The 26198-nt window shown below is 30.8% G+C and overlaps 1 protein-coding gene across 2 annotated transcripts in view; it reads right to left on the bottom strand.

Moving 5' to 3' along the window:
- LOC132717136 (PR domain zinc finger protein 1-like) overlaps positions 1 to 7907 on the bottom strand; it is a 56951-nt gene extending 49044 nt beyond the window's left edge. The window contains exon 1 of one of the 2 annotated variants that reach the window (XM_060700544.1): positions 7780 to 7907. Coding sequence is in view for 1 of the 2 variants with exons in the window: in XM_060700542.1 (XP_060556525.1) it covers positions 5771 to 5846 (76 nt within the window). In the remaining variant the exon portion in view is untranslated. Of the gene's footprint in view, positions 1 to 5770; positions 6146 to 7779 lie in introns of those variants that run through there. The other variant, XM_060700542.1, reaches the window with a different exon arrangement.
- Positions 7908 to 26198: the final 18291 nt, after the last annotated feature.

Raw genomic sequence — 26198 nt, 5'->3', positions numbered from 1 at the left:
TAAAATAGTGGCAATAATGCATTTATGATAATAGTGGTTTCGTCAGATTAGGTATTATGAAAGTTAGAAAAACAAAATTAATGAGTATTATTTATGTGATTTTTCTCATGCATAGCTGATTTGGTGTAATGGACTTTGAAAATTGTCATGCCTTGAATTAGAAACTGTCCTATGGTATTTAAAATCTTTTGGATTTCAAAATACTAAAACGATGTCAACACACAATTGGTTAGACTGCACAATTTTTATTACTTATATAAAGTGGCAAACTGGCCTGCACATGTATGGCTTAGAATAATTACACTGCTGCCAATTGGGCTGGTCTGTTCTTACCACAAAAAGTCATAAAATTAAATAGCTACCAAAAGTTCTAAAGTTAAATAACCACCAAAAATCCTTAAAATAATTAACCACCAAAAGACCTAAAATTTGATAATCACCAAAAGTCCTAAAATTAAATAACTACCAATAGTCCTAAAATCAAATAACTACCAAAACTTCTAAAATTATCTAACTACCAAAACTTCTAAAATTAATTAACTACCAAAAGTACCTAAATCAAATAACTACCAATAGTCCTAAAATCAAATAACTACCAAAAGACCTAAAATAAAAAAAAAACTACCAAAAGTTCTAAAATTAAATAACTACCAAAAAACATAAAATAACTAACTACCAAAAGTCCTAAAATTAACTAACTACCAAAAGCTCTAATATTAATTAACTACCAGAAGTCATTAAATCATATAACTACCAAAAGTCCTAAAATTGAATAACTACCAAAAGCCTAAAAAAATTAACCACCAAAAGTCCATATATAATACCAAAAGCCTAAAAAAATAAACCACCAAAAGTCCTAAAATTAAAAAACCACCAAAAGTCCTAAAATCAAATAACAACCAAAGGTTCTAAAATTTAAAACTAACAACCAAAAGTCATTTAATCAAATAACTACCAAAAGACTTAAAATTAACTAACTACCAAAAGTTTTAAAATTAACTAACTTCCAAAATTTCTAAAATTAATTAACTACCAAAAGTACTAAAATCAAATAACTACCAATAGTCCTAAAATCAAATAACTACCAAAAGATCTAAAATTAAATAACTACCAAAAGTCTTAAAAAAAATTAACCACGAAAAGTCCTTCAATAAAAAAATAAAAAAACAACACTAAACGTCCTAAAATTTGATAACTACCAAAAGTCCTAAAATAAAATAATTACCAAAACTCCTAAAATGAAATAACCTCCAAAAGTCCTAAAATTAAATAACCACCAAAAACCTTAAAATTTAATAAGACTATAATGCATTCAAGTTCACTGCCTGTATGGTCATGTCAGCAAATTTTCATGGTAATGAACTTTCAAAATTTGATATAGTTTTACAAGAACTATAGTTTTATGAAGAAATCTAATTCCATTTTCACTTTGATATATACTAATTACTTTTCGTTTGTAGAAAGGAAGAAATCATTCAATTTAAGAAAGTTAAAGGTCATATTCAAATTTGCAGCTTTCCTTGTTTGGGAAAATAACCTTATATTAAGCTAATTTAAAGTTATGTCCATGATAAATTTAAAGAAATGTGAAACCCTGGTTGTTGCCATCAATACTGTAGTATAAGCTCATAATAAGTGTAAGAGTAGCGCAAACAGACAAAATGAACAATTATCATTAATAAACCTTTTTTTAAACAGATTTGTCCAGCCTCCATTCCTGGAACTGTCCTTTATTAGTTTTGGATGCCTCTCAGAATGAAAATTTAAAGTCGGTCAGTCAACAGCGCAAACAGTCTAGCCAGTCTGGACTGCATGGTAGCTCTGGCTGGCAGTGGCTCTTATTATACTGGTGGCAAAGGCTTAATATTTATTTTTGGTTCTGCATGGAAAGGGTTCATCTGCATATCTTATAACATAATTAACAAAATCTACTAGTCAGCATGCAAAGCTCATGAAATAATTATGTATAAATTTTCCTGTATTACATAAGTATTTTGAATTGTCCAACAACCAGAGGCCTGTATCATTAACAGGCCATTTTATATTTTGGCTTTAACAAATTCTAATTTACAGTATTTATCCCTGAGTATAAGTGGATAATGACCATTTGACGTCATTTCATATAAAAATCACTGTCATTTAAGGAATTAAATGCAAATCTTGCATGTTGAAAATACATTTATAATTCATTTTATATGAATGCCTATATTTCTCTTTTTTCAATTACTTTTAGCTAACAGACATATTTTTACACCTATATAATATTCTAATGACTATTTATATGCATAAAATTGATATCTCTTGCACAATAAATATGTTACGATTCACAATAAAATGCAATTAAATTTCAATTACCTAGTAGATTTAGTTACAAAAACATACAGCAGTAAATCAACTTGCATTGATGCAGTAGAATGTAATATGAACAATTACATATATCATAATTCACTTATTAAACTGTTTAAAGTGTAATAAATAATCTAAACAGGTTTCCATTATCAAATTTAAATAATGTCAAAAACTGCAAAAAAGGAAAAATTGCATAAAAAAATTACATGTACTTCAAGAAGCATTATATTTTCTCCCTAAAGAAATAAAAAAGAAAGCACCAATTTTTCATGTAAAAAGCCATTCAATATGCCACGCAAGGACCTAGTGGTATGATTTTGGCATTTAAGTGTAACAGTTCAACCATTTCAAATAAATTTGGTTCTGTTATTATGTCAAGGTTTTGAAATTGGTAGAAAAACTTGTCCTCTAGTTATGGCCTATGATAAAAGACCAACTCTATCAAACCATTATTAAATCAAAGATATGACCATTTATTTTTCTTCATAATACATATAATGGTCTCATAATGGCCTCCTGTGCCTTAAAATTGTATCATCACAAAAAATCGACTTGCATACAAAATTAATAAATATCATTCAGTGAATTACTGAGTTCAAAATTTATAGGTCACATTTTGGTTGATAATAACATTTAAGGACATGAATGGTGATCGACATTGTCTGGTGTCTGAACTCTCAGTGATGGACCATCATTAAGCCTAGAATACATACATACATCATTATTAAATCTCTAGTTGATCAAATCAATATAAAATCTATGGTTCATCAACCAGCATCAAATCAATGGTATATCATATCATTATTAGAATTATGGTATAAAACCTTTGGTTCATTATAAAATCTATGGTTTATCAAACCTGAACCATAATAAAATCTATGGTTTATTATATCATTATAAAATCTATGGTTTATCAAACCTGAACCATAATAAAATATATGGTTTATCATATCATTATAAAATCTATGGTTTATCAAACCTGAACCATAATAAAATCTATGGTTTATCATATCATTATAAAATTTATGGTTTATTCAAACCTGAACCATTATCAATTTTATGGTTTTATCACATCATTTTAAAATATATGTTTTATCAAACCATTATCAAATCAATGGTTTATCAAATCATAATTGAATGGTTTATCAAATCAGTATTAAATCCTTGGTTTATCAAATCATTATTAAGTTTATGGTTTATCAAATTAATATGAAATCTATGATTTATCAAATCAATATTAAATGTATGGTTTATCAAATAATCATTATTTATATAGTTTATCAAATCATTATTATATCTTTTGTGTTATCAATATTAAATTTATGGTCTATCAAATCATTATTAAATCTATGCCAACTATACTGTTTTTTTTAAATAACTTTCTATTTATTTCTAGTAGATTATACTATACTATATAACAAGTTACTTCTAGAAAACTAAAATGACAGTTCACATTTTCAAATACTAAAAGAACAAAAATTGTTATTCAATAATAAGACTAACAAACTAACTCTAAAGAATCAACCATAATCAATTCTAGCATTTTTTCTCAAATAATATAAATAGCTTGTACAAATAATATATAAATCATTATAATATGATTAAATAGAGGGTTTATCAGGAGCTATAACTCTTGCATTGTCATCTGTGTCTGGAAAAGCAATAATCATGAAAGCTCACAAATGAAATTAATAGAATTAAAACTGTCCTGGGTTGATCAACAGTAAGTTATTTACACCATATTTTCTAGCTGCCCTTTACAGCGTTGTTGTCATAACAATGGAAACAAGAAAGAACTCTGGGAAAGTAGATGACAGTGCCTTGTTCTTTATAGGCAGAGCTTGTCAAATCCTTCAAAGATAGTGTTATATGGACTAAGTATATTTTCTTCAAAGAAATAAGAAAACTGACTTGCAAGATGCCTCTTCAGTGTGGAACTACTGTATATAAAATGATAAAGTAGCCAATACACCCGATCCTTATGGTTTTATTTTTTATTATTATTTTTTTTTTCTATGTGAAAAGCTATATTTAAAAAAACTAATCCTTTCCAAGGGACGTAATCAAGTCATTAATACCTTACATAGAACATCATGGTATAATGCAAATCATTATTTAACTATCAAAGAGGTTTAAACAAAAAACCCAATAACACATAATTATATATGAAGGGGAGTAATCCAAAAAAACAATATTTCATTAAATGACGAAAGAAAAAAGACATTTACTTCAATTAAAAGCATACAAATTTGATTTTATCGAATCAATTTAATAACTCAAGATTCAAAATCGAAAAATTGATAAACAAAAAAATTAGATTCTTCAAAATTTCAAAATTGTACATTTTATGGGGGATAGTAAAATTTCTAGCAAAAATTATCTTATTTGGGAAACTTTAAATCAAAATTTGTAACATAACAACTAAACATTACAAACACGACTATACTCTCAATTAAGCCACAACTTTTGTTTACAATAAAGACAGATGGAATTATAAGAAGAAATTAGAAATGAGACAGTTTATCTTATTTTTTCAAAATTTATGACTGGATTAAAAAAATCAAAATGGAACATTCCTTTCCAATCAAACATCAATGTTGCTTATACTAAACCATTAACAAAAAACAAAACAAAAACAAAAAATATTACAAATATACTAGTGTGTTAAACAATAAAATGTTAAAACAATATAATTTCCTAAAAAAATATCAAAAGGTGAAAAAAACAATTTTTCTTATTTTGTCATTCTTTAAGCTGAAAAAAATATCTTTTTTATTTTGTCCTCCTACAGGGCTTATATACTGTATAGTCACTCTTGTTTAAAAAAAGATTTATAATTGCACTTATTGCTTGAAAGTATAACTCATTTCAAACTTATCCAAAAAAAAATAAATTAAAATTCAATAGAGAATAATTCAAATTTCAGCCAATTACCAATTAAAGAGGTGACTTAATTAAATAGAATATGATTATAACATGTGTAACATTATATTTCATACAGTCTAGTACACTCAACCATCGGTTTAGAGATACTGTGGCCACGATTCAACAATTAAGGTCAAGGTCTACTGGTCATTTGAAACATGTATAACTAATGTTTTTGTCTCAAAATTTGAAAGAAAATAAAAGGACAAATCTAAGACAGAAAAAATAAAAAAAAAGGCACGTGTATATTATATAAACAGAAGTTAAACATAAAATAATTAATAAATGGAAAAAAAATTGAAAAAAAATTCCAAAGATGTTTTAATAAAAAAAAAATTAAAAAAATTAAGTTAAATGGTTACACATTGGTTAAATTTATTTATGGGTAAGAGAATAGAAATAATATTTTTTTTAAGTTGGTTTTGTTATTAAATTAGTTAAAATCAGCACACACACAATGTTATATCAATGTTTTGTTTTCCACACGGCAACTCACATTGCATGTCATCCTGATGTAGCCACACATCGTTATCATACCCGTCCACCGACTCCCCGTCCTCAGACTCCGCCATTCCCGGATTTCTACGTTTAGTCCGAATCTTTACGGTTTAAAAGGTAGAAATTATGAGAAAAGAAAATCACCACAGCTGTTTAAACGGTGTGTGGTTTAATTGAAAATAACAAAATTAAAAGTTAGAAAATTAAAAAAAAACTAGAAAATTAAAGAGAAGAAAAACGTGTCCCAAATCACTCTAAACAAATTCTGCTTCTGATTGAAAAGCTTTCTTCCTCATGAATAAACAAATAAATATAATTTCATGCCGAGACAAGATGAAAATTTTTATACCAATACAATAGTCAATCAATTGTTTTCATGTGTTTAGACTGAAACTAAAGTCTCACAATTAAAATGATCTAGCGGAGATTCAATGACTTGAGTAAGTGCCCGCAATTCAATTGTTTATCTTTTATCTTTCCCTTCCAATAAGACAGCTATCACGAAAAGATGTGCTCGCATTGTTTTCAAATTCGAATCGAACTGCGAGATATCAATGACGATATAAATTTTACGCCGTAGGGGAGTTCTAAAGTGAGAGACAAAAGTTAAAACAGTCAATGGCGAAACAAAAATGTAATCGCACTCTATTCCAAAAACACAATGGCCTCAATTACAATTGCGGCATTTAAGAATAATGAAACGGTTACATTTAGAAATGTTATCAACGGCCGTGCTCTCTCTAAACGACGGTTATGAACCCAAAATATTAATCGCAAATGAACAAAGCAAATGAATATTTCACCTGATCAATATAAGTAAGCATTGTTTCACTGCATAATAAAATTATTTTTTTCAATAGAACAAATCGCAATTATTTGGCAGCGGAGATGGGCTGATTGAAAACAGCCCATACAATATTTTTCAAAACAAAGACATAAAAGTACTTAATACTGCCAAAAAATTTTCAATCCCTTTGGCTTCAAGTTAAGGAAAATACAAAGAGAAAACTTTTTGAAGGAAAAACATGTTGTGAAACACATCATTAATCACTACATATCTATAAATACATGTAAATTCTTTGAACAGCTTAATTATTATCATAATAAGGAAGTTTATTTTAGTAAGATAGCCTCTACATTCTTAATTCTGCTTATCCAGCTAAAATTATTTTCATGTGAAAATATTTCATGAAATAAAATAATGATGCTCTTGTTAATTATGAATGATACAAGATGATTGGTTTTGATATCAATATGATGATAGATGATGATAATAATGAATACTGATGACAGATGTAAAGGACAGATTTGAAGAAAATGATCATTAATATGATATCAATTGGGATGATGATAATGATGATGACCATCATTACTAAAATGCTGACTGAAATGATGATGATAATGATGACTGGAGTGATGATGATTGAGATGATGTTGATTGGAATGATAATGATAGACAAGATGATTGAAATGATGACTGGAGTGATGATGACAATGATAAAATTACCACATTTTTCATTATCATTATCATCTAAATCATCATGATAAATCAGTTACAGATGATAATTGAGATGATGGTAATAACCATGAAGACTATGATTGAAAAAATGATGACTGAAAATTTGTATTAATTTTCTTTTATGTACGTTAATTAGTGACATTATCAAGACTACAAAGTTGTATGATTTAGAAAGGAGGCATAACTGTGGTTTAGATTTTACAGACTTCCTTGTTAATATAATGTACAACCTTTCTTATTTCATTATATCTAAAGAAAATTGTTTTTGCTTTAATTAACCATGCAACCAAAGTGGCCCACTCTTTGGTATAGGGCAACAAAGTCATGATAATAATTTTGTCAACTTACAACCATTAAGATACTCAATATATAAAACCTGGAAATGGACAAATTATTGGACTGATCTTTAGAAAAGATATACATAATTGTTAAATAAATGAAAATATAATACACTATAGCATTTTCCTTTTTTTTTCAAATGATCTTACCTCTTTCCTTGTAAAGTTGCTGCACATTTATCACACTTCATCTGTTCAATCAAATGTAATTCATGTAACAAATGATGTGACAGCAACATAACTTGGACAACTGTTTTTCCATTTAGAACATTACACTGTGAATAAAACGGGTAAAAGGAAATTAAATTATTGATGAGACAATGACAGCAGGCACATTTTTATGTAATACATATGTTTTACGTATCAATGCACGAAAATAACCAAAACATTTCTATTAAATTTCTCGTTTAAACAATGGTATAAAACTGTATTAAACATGGAAAATCTATTAAATACCAAGATTATATTATTTGATAAAAATCTGTGGCCATTGTCATAGATTGTTGCACAATTAAACGGAAGAATGGAACATGAAATGTTATAACTCTGTCGCCATAGAATTTGTCACCAAAAGAGAATGCTGTTTCGAAAGCAAATTATATTGGACCTAAAGTAACATTGTCATCTTATGAAACAACGAAACAAAATCGTGTAAATAGTTTCACAGCCATAATCATCTTTGTTACAAACAATCTCACAGAGATTTTGTTTCGATTCTTTTGTAGACGAATTTCTATAAGAAGTATATCAAACACTTGGCTGCTATTCAGCAACCCGCGATACTTTTAACTATATTTCAACGTTCATTTCTCTAATTCTTCTATGAAAGAGATAACAAAACTTCAGAGAAAAGGCAACGAGGAATTTGATATCATTTTGAAGACAACATACGCAACTCTTGATAAGGACCGACTCTCTGTATATACCATGTCATCATGCAACCTTGCCATCAGATACTGAAAAAGTGCCGTAATTCAACGTGAAAATTGTGAAAATATATAATTTCCACCGACTTTAAATAGAAATCAGTTTCTAACCAAAGGAAACTAAAGGCAGAGTGGAACGAGACAATCTTGAGTGGAAATGCATTGAAATTTTGGACAGTCAGGCACCAGCTAAGATAAAATTTCAACAATGATCCAAACTTCAAAACTATCTGTTTTTTTAATTTCCCCCAAGTTATCGAAAAAAAGCCACTTACTTCATTAAAAGATCAGCCCAGTGATAACTTTTAATCAAATTCTAATCAAAATGATTCATTCCGTTTTCAAAGAAATCTTTTAAAGATAAAATAACGAGGTTACATATAGAAAGTATTAGGGATTTGATAACAATTTGTCAAATGAATTCAAATCAGACGGTGAAATATCGCAGCACCTGTTATTCTTGTAATTATCTATTTTCAGGGATATACTAGAATAAGCTGTAAATTCTGGTACCGATTCATAATTTCTCTTCAATTATAAACTAGTCATTTGAAAGTAAAGCTCTGAGTCCCTGTTAGCAATAGAAACTTAAATGAATAGTTATAGAAATAACAGTAAAGATGAAAATATTTCAGTTGTGTTTTATTGAAATGATTTTATGACCCTTAGCCATGCTAACTTAGTATCTTATTAAACAGACTTATTCCATCTTTCAATCTGGACAAAACAATCTTTGATAACATTTTGTTTGCAAGCTTCATGATAATTATGTACTGACTGGACAATTAGTGATATAACGTGTAACATGTTCTTAGTAAATAGCAAACAGTGTAGACCATGATCCGACAGTATTGGATGTGAAGGGTTGATCTTGGTGTGCAGAGGTTGCATTAGTAGGTCTATTGCCATCAGTGGGCTAAAAATGTGGGTAAAATATTTTTTTGTTACATAGCACCAACACAGTGTTTATGTCATATAGTGACTTTCCAGCTATACTGATGGAGGAAGACCTCAGGTGTCCTTCAGTGCATTATTTCAGGCACAAACAGGCACCAACATTGTTCTTTAAGCTAGCTGGATAACTTCCTCAATGAAAGAATCCTTAGAGTCCCCATCAGGATTCGAACCTACAGAGGTGAGGCCGGGCAAGTGGTTTTCTGTCAACAACCATAAACATTTGGCCACGGACACCCTAGGAAACACAAGAACCCAGCCTGTTAATCTAATTAACGAATAAAATTTATGATCAAAGCACTACAATTATTTCATTGAAAATGTTGAAAAACTGACCTGCTCACATTAGCATTATTTTACGGTGACCGCACAGAAACTCGAGCCCACTAAAAAGCAAATTATCTGGAATGAAACATGGGACAGGAAACCAATTTTGATTGCAGGTAAATGTTTATGGATATTAATAAAACTCATGCTAGATTGATTCATCTATCTCCAACAAAATGGCCATTTAACATGCTAACATGGCCATCTTACTTTTCATATAATTTGAAAATCCGATCTCATATTTCGGAAACATGTTTAATTGTCGGTGAAATTAATTACATTTCGTTATTTTACTGTCATAATGTTATATCCAAAATCAATGTATAAATTGATATAAATGTGAAATTGTTATTCGTTAAATTTTCCGCACTTCCGTACTATTATTTCATGCAGGTTCGATATATTTTTTGCGACTTTTGAAAATGTAAATAAAACTTAATGTTTGTTTTTTTAAGCAGGACATTAATTGATATAATTATAACATCTCAGCAGGTGACCTTTATTCACAGGTGGTTGAAGTCATGACCTTGGAATATTTGCGGCAGCTTTATGCTATAGGTTCAGATACCTACCTGACTATAAGGAAGTTAGATTCTCTTTTGTGACAACCTTATGTGGCCAGCATATTGGTGGAAGACTGGCATTTTGTAAGTGTGCCAAAAAAATGAATTACAAAAATGAGCATATAAATGTTTCATGAAAGCTTTCTAACAGGATCTGAACCCTACAAGTACAACAGACCTATATTGATAAAAAAATAAACACACACACACAAAAAAAAAAACGGCATTTGATAAACAAAAAATTTAACACAATTAAGGAAGGACCTATTGGCCCATGCTTCAAACTATAGTTTCCCTGAATTCTGTTTTTCTTCCAAAACAAGAGGTTGAAAGATAAACTTAAGACTTGAAAATTATGATGGTCACTAACCTCAAATTATTTTATATCTGACATGCCAGAAAATGATAAAATAACTTGTATTTTTGATAAAAACTTAAGAGCAAATTTATCTTTTTGATGTGAGAGCTTAATGAGAAATATAGGTTCTAAGAATTATGAAGATTTAAGATAATATCATGGTAAAATAGATGATAATGAGTTGCTCGTTTTTCTTCCCTAAATTTAAAGCAACACTGAGTTGGGTAAGCATCATTTTCATCCATGTTCGCCCAAGGTGCCAAGTTCACAGTTAAAAGTATTTATCAACAATTTCAAAGTTAATTATACAATGTGCATCAACCATTTCAAGGACACAGTCTCAATGTGCAGTAACTATTTCAATGTCACAGTCTCAATGTGCATTAACTATATTTCAATGTCACAGTCTCAATGTGCATTAACTATTTTGATGTCACAGTCTCAATGTGCATTAACTATTTCAATGTCACAGTCTCAATGTGCATTAACTATTTCAATGTCACAGTCTCAATGTGCATTAACTATTTCAAGGTCACAGTCTCAATGTGCATTAACTATTTCAATGTCACAGTCTCAATGTGCATTAACTATTTCAATGTCACAGTCTCAATGTGCATTAACTATTTCAATGTCACAGTCTCAATGTGCATTAACTATTTTGATGTCACACAGTCTCAATGTGCATTAACTATTTTGATGTCACAGTCTCAATGTGCATTAACTATTTTAATGTCACAGTCTCAATGTGCATTAACTTTTTCAATGTCACAGTCTCAATGTGCAATTAACTATTTCAAGATCACAGTCTCAATGTGCATTAACTATTTCAATGTCACAGTCTCAATGTGCATTAACTATTTCAAGATCACAGTCTCAAATGTGCATTAACTATTTAAAGGTCACAGTCTCAATGTGCATTAACTATTTCAATGTCACAGTGTCAATGTGCATTAACTATTTCAATGTCACAGTCTCAATGTGCATTAACTATTTTTGATGTCACAGTCTCAATGTGCATTAACTATTTCAATGTCACAGTCTCAATGTGCATTAACTATTTTGATGTCACAGTCTCAATGTGCATTAACTATTTCAAGATCACAGTCTCAATGTGCATTAACTATTTCAAGGTCACAGTCTCAATGTGCATTAACTATTTCAATGTCAATCTCAATGTGCATTAACTATTTCAATGTCACAGTCTCAATGTACATTAACTATTTCAATGTCAGTCTCAATGTGCATTAACTATTTCAATGTCACAGTCTCAATGTCCATTAACTATTTCAATGTCAATCTCAATGTGCATTAACTATTTAAAGGTCACAGTCTCAATGTGCATTAACTATTTCAATGTCAATCTCAATGTGCATTAACTATTTCAAGGTCACAGTCTCAATGTGCATTAACTATTTCAATGTCAATCTCAATGTGCATTAACTATTTCAAGGTCACAGTCTCAATGTGCATTAACTATTTAAAGGTCACAGTCTCAATGTGCATTAACTATTTCAATGTCAATCTCAATGTGCATTAACTATTTCAATGTCACAGTCTCAATGTGCATTAACTATTTCAATGTCACAGTCTCAATGTGCATTAACTATTTCAATGTCAATCTCAATGTGCATTAACTATTTCAATGTCACAGTCTCAATGTGCATTTACTATTTCAATGTCACAGTCTCAATGTACATTAACTATTTCAATGTCACAGTCTCAATGTGCATTAACTATTTAAAGGTCACAGTCTCAATGTGCATTAACTATTTCAATGTCAATCTCAATGTGCATTAACTATTTCAATGTGACAGTCTCAATGTGCATTAACTATTTCAATGTCACAGTCTCAATGTACATTAACTATTTCAATGTCAAGGTCTCAATGTGCATTAACTATTTCAATGTCACAGTCACAATGTGCATTAACTATTTCAATGTCACAGTCTCAATGTGCATTAACTATTTCAATGTGACAGTCTCAATGTGCATTAACTATTTCAAGATCACAGTCTCAATGTGCATTAACTATTTCAAGATCACAGTCTCAATGTGCATTAACTATTTTGAAGGTCACAGTCTCAATGTGCATTAACTATTTCAAGGTCACAGTCTCAATGTGCATTAACTATTTCAAGGTCACAGTCTCAATGTGCATTAACTATTTTCAAGATCACAGTCTCAATGTGCATTAACTATTTCAAGTCACAGTCTCAATGTGCATTAACTATTTCAAGATCACAGTCTCAATGTGCATTAACTATATTTCAATGTCACAGTCTCAATGTGCATTAACTATTTCAAGATCACAGTCTCAATGTGCATTAACTTTTTCAAGATCACAGTCTCAATGTGCATTAACTATTTCAAGATCACAGTCTCAATGTGCATTAACTATTTCAAGGTCACAGTCTCAATGTGCATTAACTATTTCAATGTCACAGTCTCAATGTGCATTAACTATTTCAATGTCACAGTCTCAATGTGCATTAACTATTTCAAGATCACAGTCTCAATGTGCATTAACTATTTCAAGATCACAGTCTCAATGTGCATTAACTATTTCAAGATCACAGTCTCAATGTGCATTAACTTTTCAAGATCACAGTCTCAATGTGCATTAACTATTTCAAGATCACAGTCTCAATGTGCATTAACTTTTCAAGGTCACAGTCTCAATGTGCATTAACTTTTTCAAGATCAGACTCAATGTGCATTAACTATTTCAATATCACAGTCACAATGTGCATTAACTATTTCAATGTTACAGTCTCAATGTGCATTAACTATATTTCAATGTCACAGTCACAATGTGCATTAACTATTTCAATGTCACAGTCTCAATGTGCATTAACTATTTCAATATCACAGTCTCAATGTGCATTAACTATTTCAAGGTCACAGTCTCAATGTGCATTAAGTATTTCAAGATCACAGTCTCAATGTGCATGAACTATATTTCAAGATCACATTCTCAATGTGCATGAACTATATTTCAATGTCACATTCTCAATGTGCATGAACTATATTTCAAGATCACAGTCACAATCTGCATGAACTATATTTCAATGTCACAGTCTCAATGTGCATTAACTATTTTGATGTCACAGTCTCAATGTGCATTAACTATTTCAATGTCACAGTCTCAATGTGCATGAACTATATTTCAAGATCACAGTCTCAATGTGCATGAACTATTTCAAGATCACAGTCTCAATGTGCATGAACTATTTCAATGTCACAGTCTCAATGTGCATTAACTATTTCAAGGTCACAGTCTCAATGTGCATTAACTATTTCAAGGTCACAGTCTCAATGTGCATTAACTTTTTCAAGGTCACAGTCTCAATGTGCATTAACTATTTCAATGTCACAGTCTGAATGTGCATTAAAACTAATTCAATGCTACTAATTAAAGTGTGTATCTTTAAAAATTATCAAAATGCATCACCACAAATACAGCATTTGCACACAGATAATTGGTTTAAAAACCAATGTTTCAAGTTGTTTGAAGTATATTTAAAGGTTTTAAAAACCATTGGTTGTATCCCATTGCTTTTTACTTTATATCAATACTAAAGGAAAAAAAATCATAGTGTTAATCTTTGTAGGACAATCAATCAATTGGCATTCATATGTACTGACCACAGTCTTCTTGATAAAATTATTTATTTATTTGTTTGTTCATTCATTAATTTATTCATAAATTATTTTTTGTTATCTTCTCTTCAAGTTTACATGTGTTTATTGTCGGCTTAATTAAAATTACTTTACAGCAAAACAAAAAATTCTTTTTATGTTACCAGTGCTTACCATGATCAGCCACTGAAGGTAAATTTTCATTTCCTTTTTAATTGCAAACATAACAAATAATTTGAAACAATTATCTATTCATCATTTTTAAATGGTCTTAAAACAATATTTTGGTGCATCAATATAATATTTTATTTTCAGTTTGAACTTGGGAGTATAAAATATGGACAATACTTTTCATTTGCAATTTTCCTCTTTTAGAACGTAACTATGTAATGCAAAATGATAAAAAACTATGACTAAAAGCTATTAATCAGCAAATTTGGCAAAAAAAGACATTTTCCATGATACCATTTAATGAACTGCTTGCAAAGAAAAGCAAATTTTTTCAAGCTTAAAACAAATTGTTATCTTCAAATAAAAAAGTTATCAATAGTCAGTTAAGGAATTAGTCAAATGATGGAATTTCAATGTGTGATTCTAAATGAACACCTGTGGTTTTCGAAAAAACTTACGATTAAATTTCTTCAAACCAAGCTCGAAACAGAGCCCAGAATGACATTCACAATAGCAACAGATCTAGATAACTATTTAATGCTTTCCATTCACTGGTTTCCAGTACTGGCTTTAAGTTCCTCAAAAAATTTTCCCACCATGCAAGTTCGCCCCGATTAAGATTTTATTATGTCAATTCATCGTGAAAGATACAATAGACAATGAAACAAATATCTCCGTTATTTGTTAATTTGAATTGTATTTATCAATACAATCACTCCGCTCAAACTTTAATCCCTTTAAAAGAAAAGAATTGGAAGATCTTTACGATTGCATGGCTTGACTTACGTGATTTCGCGACCTGTAAAAACAAGTTAGCGAAATATTTGACACGCTTAATTTGGTTTCACAGTGAAACAAAGGGCTATCTAAAATGTAGCATTTTTAATGATTTTATCAAACAGTTTCCCACCTTTATAACAAATAAAATGATACAAAATATCAAACATTCTTAAGTCCTTATATTTTTTTTAAAAAAGGACAATTTACGCGTGAGAAAATAGTTATTCTTATTGTTTCAAATTTCTTATCAGTTTTCTCGTAAAGTTTCAAAATAAGAATGAGTGGTATTTTTATCAACATTTTTTGAAGATTAACAATAAAATAACAAAATGACAATATCTTAAAGTCATCCTTTTATTTTTTATATCACTGAAAGATAATAGCACTGTGAGTGACTCATCCAGCTTTTTTAAAATGAATTGGTTTGAATTTCAAATATTTCATGTAAGGAAAAAATATTTCATGAAAAACAATCCACATTGTAAACATTAAAAGCAAGAAAATAAGGAAAATCTTAATGTGAAATTTGAAATAACAATGTGCAGTAAAAACAAAAAAATGTAACTAAACATCAATGAAAAAAAAATTCCTTTGGAAAATTTAAATTAGGTACGTTATTTTTATTGCAAAATACAGTGTATCAAAAATTTTTTATTTAAAAAATACCCTCGAAAAAATCTAAAATTAGGACTTTCATGTTGCCAAATAACCCTGAGCCTTCTATCTTTCAAAGCTTTCATTAAGACCAAATCCCATGTAAGCAACATTAAAATTTTGTGAGGAAACCGTCCAGCAAAACAAATTTGTTTCATATATATTATGCAATGTGCATATAATTATAAGGCCAGCAATTAAAAAAAAAGGGCTGATAGGGAGAATTGAAACTGAACTCTATTTTCTTTTGTCTTTACACTAGTTCTACCTTGAGGATACCATGGAAAATAAGTAAAAAAAAACAAAGTAACGAGTGGTTTACTTTACAACAGTTTACTATTTATGTAGACCAGTTACACTGTTCTACACCAATATGACAGCCCAGACACTTTAGGGTCTAGATCAGAATTTGGTGGGGTATTTTAAGACATGGTAGTGTATCTGGGGAGTATAACACATGGTAGTGTATCTGGGGAGTATAACACATGGAAGTGTATCTGGAGAGTATAACACATGGAAGTGTATCTGGGGAGTATAACACATGGAAGTGTATCTGGGGGGGGGTATAACACATGAAAGTGTATCTGGGAGGTATAACACATGGAAATGTATCTGGGGAGTATAACACATGTAAGTGTATCTGGGGAGTATAACACATGGAAGTGTATCTGGAGAGTATAACACATGGAAGTGTATCTGGGGAGTATAACACATGTAAGTGTATCTGGGGAGTATAACACATGGAAGTGTATCTGGGGAGTATAACACATGGAAGTGTATCTGGGGGGGTATAACACATGAAAGTGTATCTGGGAGGTATAACACATGGAAATGTATCTGGGGAGTATAACACATGTAAGTGTATCTGGGGAGTATAACACATGGAAGTGTATCTGGGGAGTATAACACACGGAAGTGTATCTGGGGGGGGTATAACACATGAAAGTGTATCTGGGAGATATAACATATGGAAGTGTATCTGGGGAGTATAACACATGGAAGTGTATCTGGGGAGTATAACACATGGAAGTGTATCTGGGGGGTATAACACATGAAAGTGTATCTGGAGAGCATAACACATGGAAATGTATCTGGGGAGTATAACACATGGAAGTGTATCTGGGGGGTATAACACATGAAAGTATATCTTAGAGGTATAACACATGGAAGTGCATCTGGGGAGTATAACACATGGAAGTGCATCTGGGGAGTATAACACATGGAAGTGTATCTGGGGAGTATAACACATGGAAGTGTATCTGGGGAATATAACACATGGAAGTGTATCTGGGAAGTATAACACATGAAAGTGTATCTGGGCAGTATAACACATGCAAGTGTATCTGGGGAGTAGAACACATGAAAGTTAATCTGGGGGGTATAACACATGGAAGTGTATCTGGGGAATATAACACTTGAAAGTGTATCTGGGGAGTATAATCAAGCAATTGTATCTGGAGAGTATAACACATGGAAGTGTATATGGAGAGTATAACACATAAAAGTGTATCTGAGGAGTATACAACACCTGGAAGTGTATTTGGGGAGTGTAACACATGGAAGTGTATCTGGGGAATATAACACATGGAAGTGTATCTGGGATGTATAACACCTGGAAATGTATCTGGGGAATGTAACAGATGAAAGTGCATCTGGGGAGTACAACACATGAAAGTGTATCTGGGGAGTATAACACATGGAAATGTATGGAAGTATTATCAGATGAATTTCACACTGAAGTGTATCTTACATATCTCAACAACAACAAACTACATGTAATGTTAAAAAAAATAGAATCAATTTGTTCCATAGAAATTGCAATGAAATATGCATTTGCAAAGAAGATGACTTCTAAGATTAAATGTAACACTTAAACATTTTCTGCTTAATTGCCCACTTACATGTAAATGGTTTTAAAAAATAATGAAATTGTTAAAAAATTATTCTCTTTAAAATTAATCTGTTGAAACAAATCTCATTTTTTTTCTAAAATAAATAAATCTTGAACTTGATAAAAAAGATAATAAATTCAGGCTATATTGCTGGGTATCAATTTTATTCCAAAAAAATAAAAAAATCAGAGAAAAGATAATCAGTAGAAAAAAATCTAATCTTTCCTCTCAGAAAAATTATCAATCAAAGACAACACAAAAAAAGAATATTTCTTCTAAAACTCAACAAGAAATCACATGATCAAACCTATCTTAGCAGATATAAAAGTACACACAATGAAATTTTATTACATTTTTTGTTATAAAGATTGGAAAAATGATATTAGATGATGCAGCTTTGTTGACACTGATTTACATTTCTAATGTCAACGAGTTAACGAAAACAAAAATGCCACCTAAAATTTATATCATTTATCTTCAAACAAGAAAGGACTCCTTGATGATCCATCGTAAAAATACCGCAACGGGTTTCGTTATGTTCGCTGATTTGAAACAGTATTGCATAAAGCCGCTATCCTATTCAACAATGCAATTAAAATATCTACTAATTCACAGGTGTATTAATGAGGCAATTTTAAAAGGAAACCGGTTAAATGTCTCGTATTCTTACGCTTTACTGTGAAAATATCTACCTCCAACGATCGCAGATGTAATAAAAGTAACAAGTAGTACCGTTTTTGCCGTTAATATATTAGTGACCTGTGACGTGTAAGATTTAATGCATTACTTCGTAAAACATGCAGCAACAAATGAAATTAACATACTCGACAATTTTATAGCAGATAGTAATTACAAGCACAATGCAGTCAATTACCGAAAGTGTTTTAAAACGAAAGATAGTAGGAATTATTACATAAAATTTCTGATTTGATCCCCTCGTAAGAGAGGTAAAAAAATGTGGCAGATAACTGTGACGTACAATAGCTACCCTAATACACCGATTAATTCCAGTTATAACCGTATAAAAAAATTTAACAAGAGAGCGAAATGTGGTACCGTTACACTGAACCTAGGCCAGAAATTTAGTTAGTTTCTGGTCCTGAACTTAATTGTTAGTACTTTAATTATGTCTATTTTTAGGTGACTCACCAGGTATAAGAAAAATTTAACATGCAGCAGCACAAACTTCTGGTACCTATATACTAATTTAAGGCCAAAAACGTTAATTTCTGGTCTCCTCTCCAGAAAAAAGTACTGGTACATTAGCTTTGTTTTTCCTGCACTATTTAATGAATATGAATTATTATACATAATACATGTATACATGCATAAGTTCTGTGACTATTAGTATATACCAACAGAAATAAATTAGAGTGTAATCTAGTATAATACATTTTTTAGAGCCGGACAAACCGGGTGTTGCTCCTCGAATACGTTTTGGACACAGAGAAGTAGTTTCTTGTTGATATCTCTTATAGTTTCAGAGTCCCTTACAATTTAGTTGAAAGTGTAAAAATGAACAAAGGGCAATAACTGCGGAATAAAGCAAGGCAGAGTTACAGTTTTTTGCACTGCACTTCTACTCATTGAGATCTATCTACCTATAAAGTTTCTTGTTGATAATATGGAAAATTTGTGCCGAATTATTTTTGTTTGCACCAGATTATCTTGGTCTGCACCGGTCTCAGGGGTAGTATTTGATGGTGCCAGAAGGCAAAGAGTTAACAAACAAACATTGGCTTAAGATTATTACTAAAAAATGCTGAATATGTTCAATTATTCGGTTGTATATTTTGTTGCTTAAAATATGAAAGGTTTTGTTGGAATATTCTATTCATCATAGGAACTTTGTATTATCTCAGTATTTAAAGCTGATACCTCGTAGGGGACAAAATGTACAAGCAAACAGGTAGGACATTTGGTAAAGCAACAGAATGGTATACCCTGCAGGGTTTAGGTTATAGTCCAAACCATTAGCTTTGTTTTTCATTGTTTTTTCTCACTTTGCACCAAATGCGAAGCTGCGACCGTTCGTCCTCATGCTGATTTTTCTTTATACTCTAAATTCATAACAAATTTAAAGATGAATTTCAAAACTGCAAATGAGTACTTGTAGAACTAAGGAAGAAAATGTATTAGGAAATGGGTAGCTAATAATTGGAATTGAATCATATTCCGAGAGATGTATGTTTTCCTCAAACTGTAACATGCTACTATAAACTCGACATTGATGCATCAGAACACATTCACAAAATATTTATATATATGATAATTCATGATCATTAACAAGGAAGAGCTGATATATTTTTCCTTACCTTATGTTATGTACCATTTTAATTTTCTTGTCCACAAATGCAGCACAAAAACCATGACAACTGATCTCTTGGTTACTAATCCCACCCAGTCGGTAGCAGTCAGCTCCTTCCCTTACTCAAAATCCACACAAACACAATGACTGAAAATACAAAGATCGTTGAGAGATAATTTAAAATTAGTTAAGAATATAAGCACAAAGTGTCAATTAAACCTCAGAACAATAAATTTGTATAATAAACTGATAATGCTTAGAAAAGATGTTATCTGAAACTTGGCAAAATTTAGTTTTTCTAATCTAATTCCCCTGTACAAGTGCACTAACCTTTCACAATAGGTTAGTCAACATTTGTAAGTTGCAGGGCCTCACCCAAATATTTTTTTCTTTTTTGTTAAGTTTAAGTAGTACCATAATACAGTAATGGTCAAAGTCCAACTTTCCAGATTTCCTGGGTGGAGGGCGATCTTAGGTGCCTCTCCCTGCATTATTTTAGACACAAACAAGAACCTGAGTAGATTTCCACCATATGTCATAAGTTAGTTGAATAGCTTCCTCACATGGCAGATATCCAAAGTCTGCGCCAGGATTTGAACCAACAACAGTAAGGGGGCAAGTGGTTTCAAGTCAAAGCTGAAGTCGACACAATTTTGTCAAGGGTGAACATTTTATTCGATCACTCTCAGTGGGTTGTGATATTTATTTATTATATCTAACAAATCAATATTCAAGATAGACATTTTAAACGCCACAACTAATAACTAAATCCAGGCACCCGGTATGCATGTGACAGCTATTTGGTGATGTTGCCATGTGACATCGTTGATTATTACCCTCTGATGTCAGATGAAAATATTTAGGAAATAAATCAAATGAGATATAATAACTAGATATTTCTTACAGACTTTATTTGTGAATAATGCTTAAACATTTTTAAAATATATACATGTACTATATTCATAATTTCAGCACGAGTACCACAGCATTACAAAATAACATTGGAATATTAATGATGACATAACATTTTATCAGGGCAATTTGGGAAAAGGCCCCTAACGTAAATTGGGAATATGGCACTTTGGGAAATTTTTTGAAAATTTTATTCATGCATATGTTCATATAACTTGCCACTTGCTTTTATAAACAAGTAAAAACAAATTCAATTTTTCAAGTTTAATTTCAGTTTTTTTTTCTTTTTACTAGTTGTTGGGGACTTTTTTTTTTTTTTTTTTTTAAGAGTCGTTTTTTTATTGGGCATTGGACTTTAAATTGGCCCTTGGTGATACGATGAAAATGCTGCGTTTATGCTTGTAGTTATCAGAATTCTAGGTTTCATGACAAGATATATTATATCTGGCTGGCATCAATAAAAGAAATCAAATTTCTGTTTTAAAAGCTAATAATTACTATTGTCATTGGAATATAAGGCAGAGTGGCGGAATTTTTCTGTCTTAAATCTTGTCTCATTTTACCTTTACTCTGTGTATCTCATACTTTAATCACCGGTCAAGATATACAGAGATATCCTCAAGAACCCCTTCAGGTGATCCGGGTAGCTGTCAGATAATAATGCGTAAATAATCAACGGGGCATTTATACTGCAGCTGGGAAAGAGTAAAATGCATCTCAACATGCATGTCATTTTCATTCAATTATCATCCCAAACATAGCCGCGCTACTGAAATTTCAAAATCGTCTAACTTCAAAGCAATTCAGTTTCAGGTAAAGCTTTTTTGCTTCTTTTGTCATATGTCCAATACTTTTTTAAAATCTGACCTCTAAGGGCAAGGCCATAGATAGTATAATCTTGCACATTCCTATTGTTGAAATATCAAGTACGATTTGAGAGAAAGAAGTAAAACCCCATCATTCAATCCGAGTGTCAATTTTGTATTCATCCTTGTTACCTATAATTTGGTCATTTTTATTCAAGAGTTATTGAGAGTTGATGCCCAGTTCTCAATTACAGCTGCATTCGAACTACAAAGTCGCTGTCAATTTGTAAAACTTTTCACAAGTGTAATTGAAATGCATGTCCGAATGCATGACGCGCTGTTATCGGTAATTATGAGAGGTCGATGCATGAAGATTTATTCGACATGTGGTGTAAAGTTGCATGCATTATTAAAGACGATGTGCTAATTTTTTCAACTTTATTATCTGGCAGTTAACTTTGAACCTTTAGCTGGTGGTCAATAATGACAGATGCTTGCAAAATACGAGCTTTTTTCTCATTTTTTATTTCACTGACGTTAAATTTTTTAATCGGATATCTCCTTGCAACTTAATGTGAAGTCATATTTTGCAACCAAAGTGTATATAGTTTCAATTTTAAAATGCTGTTAAAATAAAGTACAATAAACCAAGACAGAGTTGAATAATATTAGAGAGAAGAAGAATTTTTATATACAGACCAACCTGTGCTTTAACTTACAACTACATAGTCTTTGAAATTATTGTTAGTCCAATAAGATGGCAGCTTAGTATTTAAAATGAATCATAACATATTTACTTTTGTTAATCAGCTATAAATCAGTCTAGTTTAATTGACTTTCTATAAAAATAGTTTCAAACTGTTCATTAGTAAGCATTTACCAAATTAAATTTGTTTGAGTGACTGCTGTTCTTGACCAATTAAATTTTGTTAATACTTTTTCAATTCAATTCAAATATCTTTATTCACCCAGGTATTAATAAAATACATAAGGGGTTTACAAAGTAATATTTTACAATATATATATATGTTCCGGTTGTAAAGTCCTGAAAAGATAATACAGTATTAATAGTCATTTAATTATTTTTAAACAGAAATATAAAAAATAATATACATTTTTAATGTTTTAAAGAAAGAAATGGGGGTTCAAGTGAGGATATATTAGCACCTTATATAACATAAATACTGGGAAGTACACAATGCCTTATTGCACGCTCTAGTAATTTTATTTACTACGACGGGGTTGTTTTTTTTTTGTGTGAATGAATGCCTCGTGCAAATTGTTCTTGTCGCGCAGTAATTTGGTTCAGACAACACATGTGTAACCTGGTCAATTCAATAAATACTTGCAAATAAACACTAAACTATACATTAAAGGTTCATAATAATTATAGTTTATTATACAGTTTTACCTAATATTATGTAAAATACATGATACCATTTCGAGTGAATATATATTTTTTTTTAGGATACAGTTCAAGCTCTCCACAGCAACACCCTTTGAGAAGACAAAGTTTTGGTTGTTATAGACAGGTGTTTGCTCCAGTGAGATTACATTACTATTGTTATTTTAAATCTTGATATTGGAAATAATTGAAATTTGGTTGTTTTAAAGAGGTAATTTCTCTACAGAGGGCCACTGTACAAAGGTTGCACCTATTATGAAGCTGACTAAATAATCAAAGGGCTGCAAGCTCAGTGGTATTTTCTGATCCCTGCAATCTAAATCGTACTGTATATCTGTATGTGTTTTCCTGTATAAGTTTATTTTTATGTACTATAAGTCATCTTGCAGGGCACCAGAGTTTGATACATACGGAATTTTGCATAACTAGAGTTGCATCAAAAAATAATTTATGTTAATTTTTTATGATAGCCACACTTTATCCTTGCATAACGTGGCTATTTCCTTAACAAAGACACTAAAAAAAAGAATTAAAAAAATGTTGACTCGACTGGGATTTGAACTCCAGACCTCTCACACACTAAACGAGCGTGTTACCCCTGCACCACGGAGAAGTTTTTTAACCAATATCTGAATAAAATCAAGTCATTCTAAATTTAGAATTTCCATTGCATTTCGGGTTAGGGTAATTTCGAGGTATTTTGTTCAGGGTAAACCTGTTGTTTAAAATTGAAGTAAATAATTTAGCAAAAATCTTCTCGCCCAAACAGTCCAACATGTAGAAACTATATATTCAACTACTCGGCAGTCAGATAAATTTGTGTAGTATTCGGTAATCGACATCGCTAAAAATAGCATTTTCATTGATTAAAATCATATTCATCCGCGTAATTTGTGAGTGTGCATTTATTGACAACTCTATAACGTGGGCTTAGCGCAAAACGGTTGTAACTCACTTTTTTCCACAAAATAACATTTTTAACATTTTCAATGTGTTTTGTGGTTATGCATATCCACAGTAAGTATTTTAAATGGATTCTGAAAATTAACAAGTTAAATCAATATTTGTCAAAAGGTTGTATCTCAAATTGCTCTTAATTTTCAGCGCAAAAGGGTTGTATCTCAAGTTACAACCTTTTTGCGCTGAAAATTCTGATAGTGCAATGGAAGTAAATTAGCATTCCGTTTGTCTTATTTGAATCATCACATGAAAAGGAGGATTTAAAGACAGTAGAAAAGATTTTTTGTTTAAATACATCTAAATAAACCTCAAATATTGGTAAAAAATCCAACTAAATTGTGATTTTATATTATCTTCATGAAATTCTTAAATGTATATTACACTATAGTTTAATCTCATAAATTAATTCCAATAAATGAAAATATCCACTGCCACAATCAGCAATTGTTTGATATTAAGTAAATGAAATAACTTTCAAATATATATTGAAGGACAAATGTCCATATTCCCCCCCCCCCCACACCTACCTCAAAAACACAAACAGTTTATAAAATAACAAGGTGGACAGATTAAGCCCCTTATGGGTCGAAAATTAGCGCCACACTTATTTTTACAGAGCAGACAAACGTTTCCATATTTTGAAAAATAATGCACATGTAGATTTAATTCAGAATATCTTCAGTTTATGCTCATAGTAGCAAAACTTAAATTGTTGCAGGCACAAAGTCTGTTCATTGAAGGTATGTCAAGGCCACCTAGCTCAGACCCATAATGCTTCAGAAATGCTTTTATTTTTATTTCTCAAAAGCTTCTAAATTTTAGTGTTCTTATCAAGAAAGTTACTCATGGCAAATTACCTGAACAATCTTTTTCATCTTTTGCAATTTTGAAAGAAGAACAGTTACAGTGAATTAGTATTCTTTGTGGAAGTCAATACTGCCAGTGCTTTGATTACATTTTGCTACTTTTATGACAAATTATATTACATTGATCACCATTTTCTTCGTGGTACAAGCATCTTACATTCTCAAAAACCATATTATTAATTTATTATTGTGAATGGCTGAGAAAACTACCATAGTATATCATAAAGGTATGATTAAAGATAAAAGAGTGGAAGGGGATATGGGACCAAATTGAAGGGAGGGAGGTGGGGGTGTAATCTCCAACTATACAGACTAAAGACACACTTTAAAATACAAAGAGGAAAAACTGAGAAGGGAATGGACAAAGTGGCAGGAACCAAGACCATTGTTAAAATCCCCAAACAAACCATTGAAGCAAATGACATACTTAAAAAGGAACAATAGAATGACATTGCCTTGAAACATGGAAATAGCAAAAACATAGCTTAAGAGTTTATAATATGAAGTCTTTTTAAAGCTTCTATCCACATACAATGTAGAATTTACCTAAAAGAAGTCCATATTAAACTCTATATCACAAATTCTGGGTAAGACCAAATTTGAAGAGGACCATGTTTAAATATTATAAACATCCAGTTTTAATTCTGTAATTAGTTTGTTATGACAATCTATGAAGTCTGTAACCCTTGACATGTTGGAACAGAAAATGATAAGTTCTTGCCAAAAGTATAGATCCAGGCCAGCCTGATCACCTGTGCACTCAGTTCAGGTTCTGTACTGTTGACAGCTCAATTTTAGTTCCTGTATATTGATTGATTGATTTGATTGACTTTTCCAAATACAAAGCAGGGCAAATCCATTACAGACATTCAGCAGTTTATTTTTATAAACAAATTGTTCACTAACAGACAGACAGGGGTATGTTTTTTTTCCAACAATATTGACCATGCACTCTTCATTTGACCCCCTAGCCAGTAAATTCGGTAAACTTTTGATCTACTTTAAAATCTTAATGAATGTTTATAATACTGCATGTTTGTAACGTCGC

This window comes from Ruditapes philippinarum, unplaced genomic scaffold (genome assembly GCF_026571515.1).
Source record: "Ruditapes philippinarum isolate M1 unplaced genomic scaffold, ASM2657151v2 ctg516_1_1_1_1, whole genome shotgun sequence".
In the NCBI taxonomy this organism is placed as follows: domain Eukaryota; kingdom Metazoa; phylum Mollusca; class Bivalvia; order Venerida; family Veneridae; genus Ruditapes; species Ruditapes philippinarum.
Note: the sequence above shows the minus strand (reverse complement) of the source record. Positions and strands in the feature narration are given on the sequence as shown.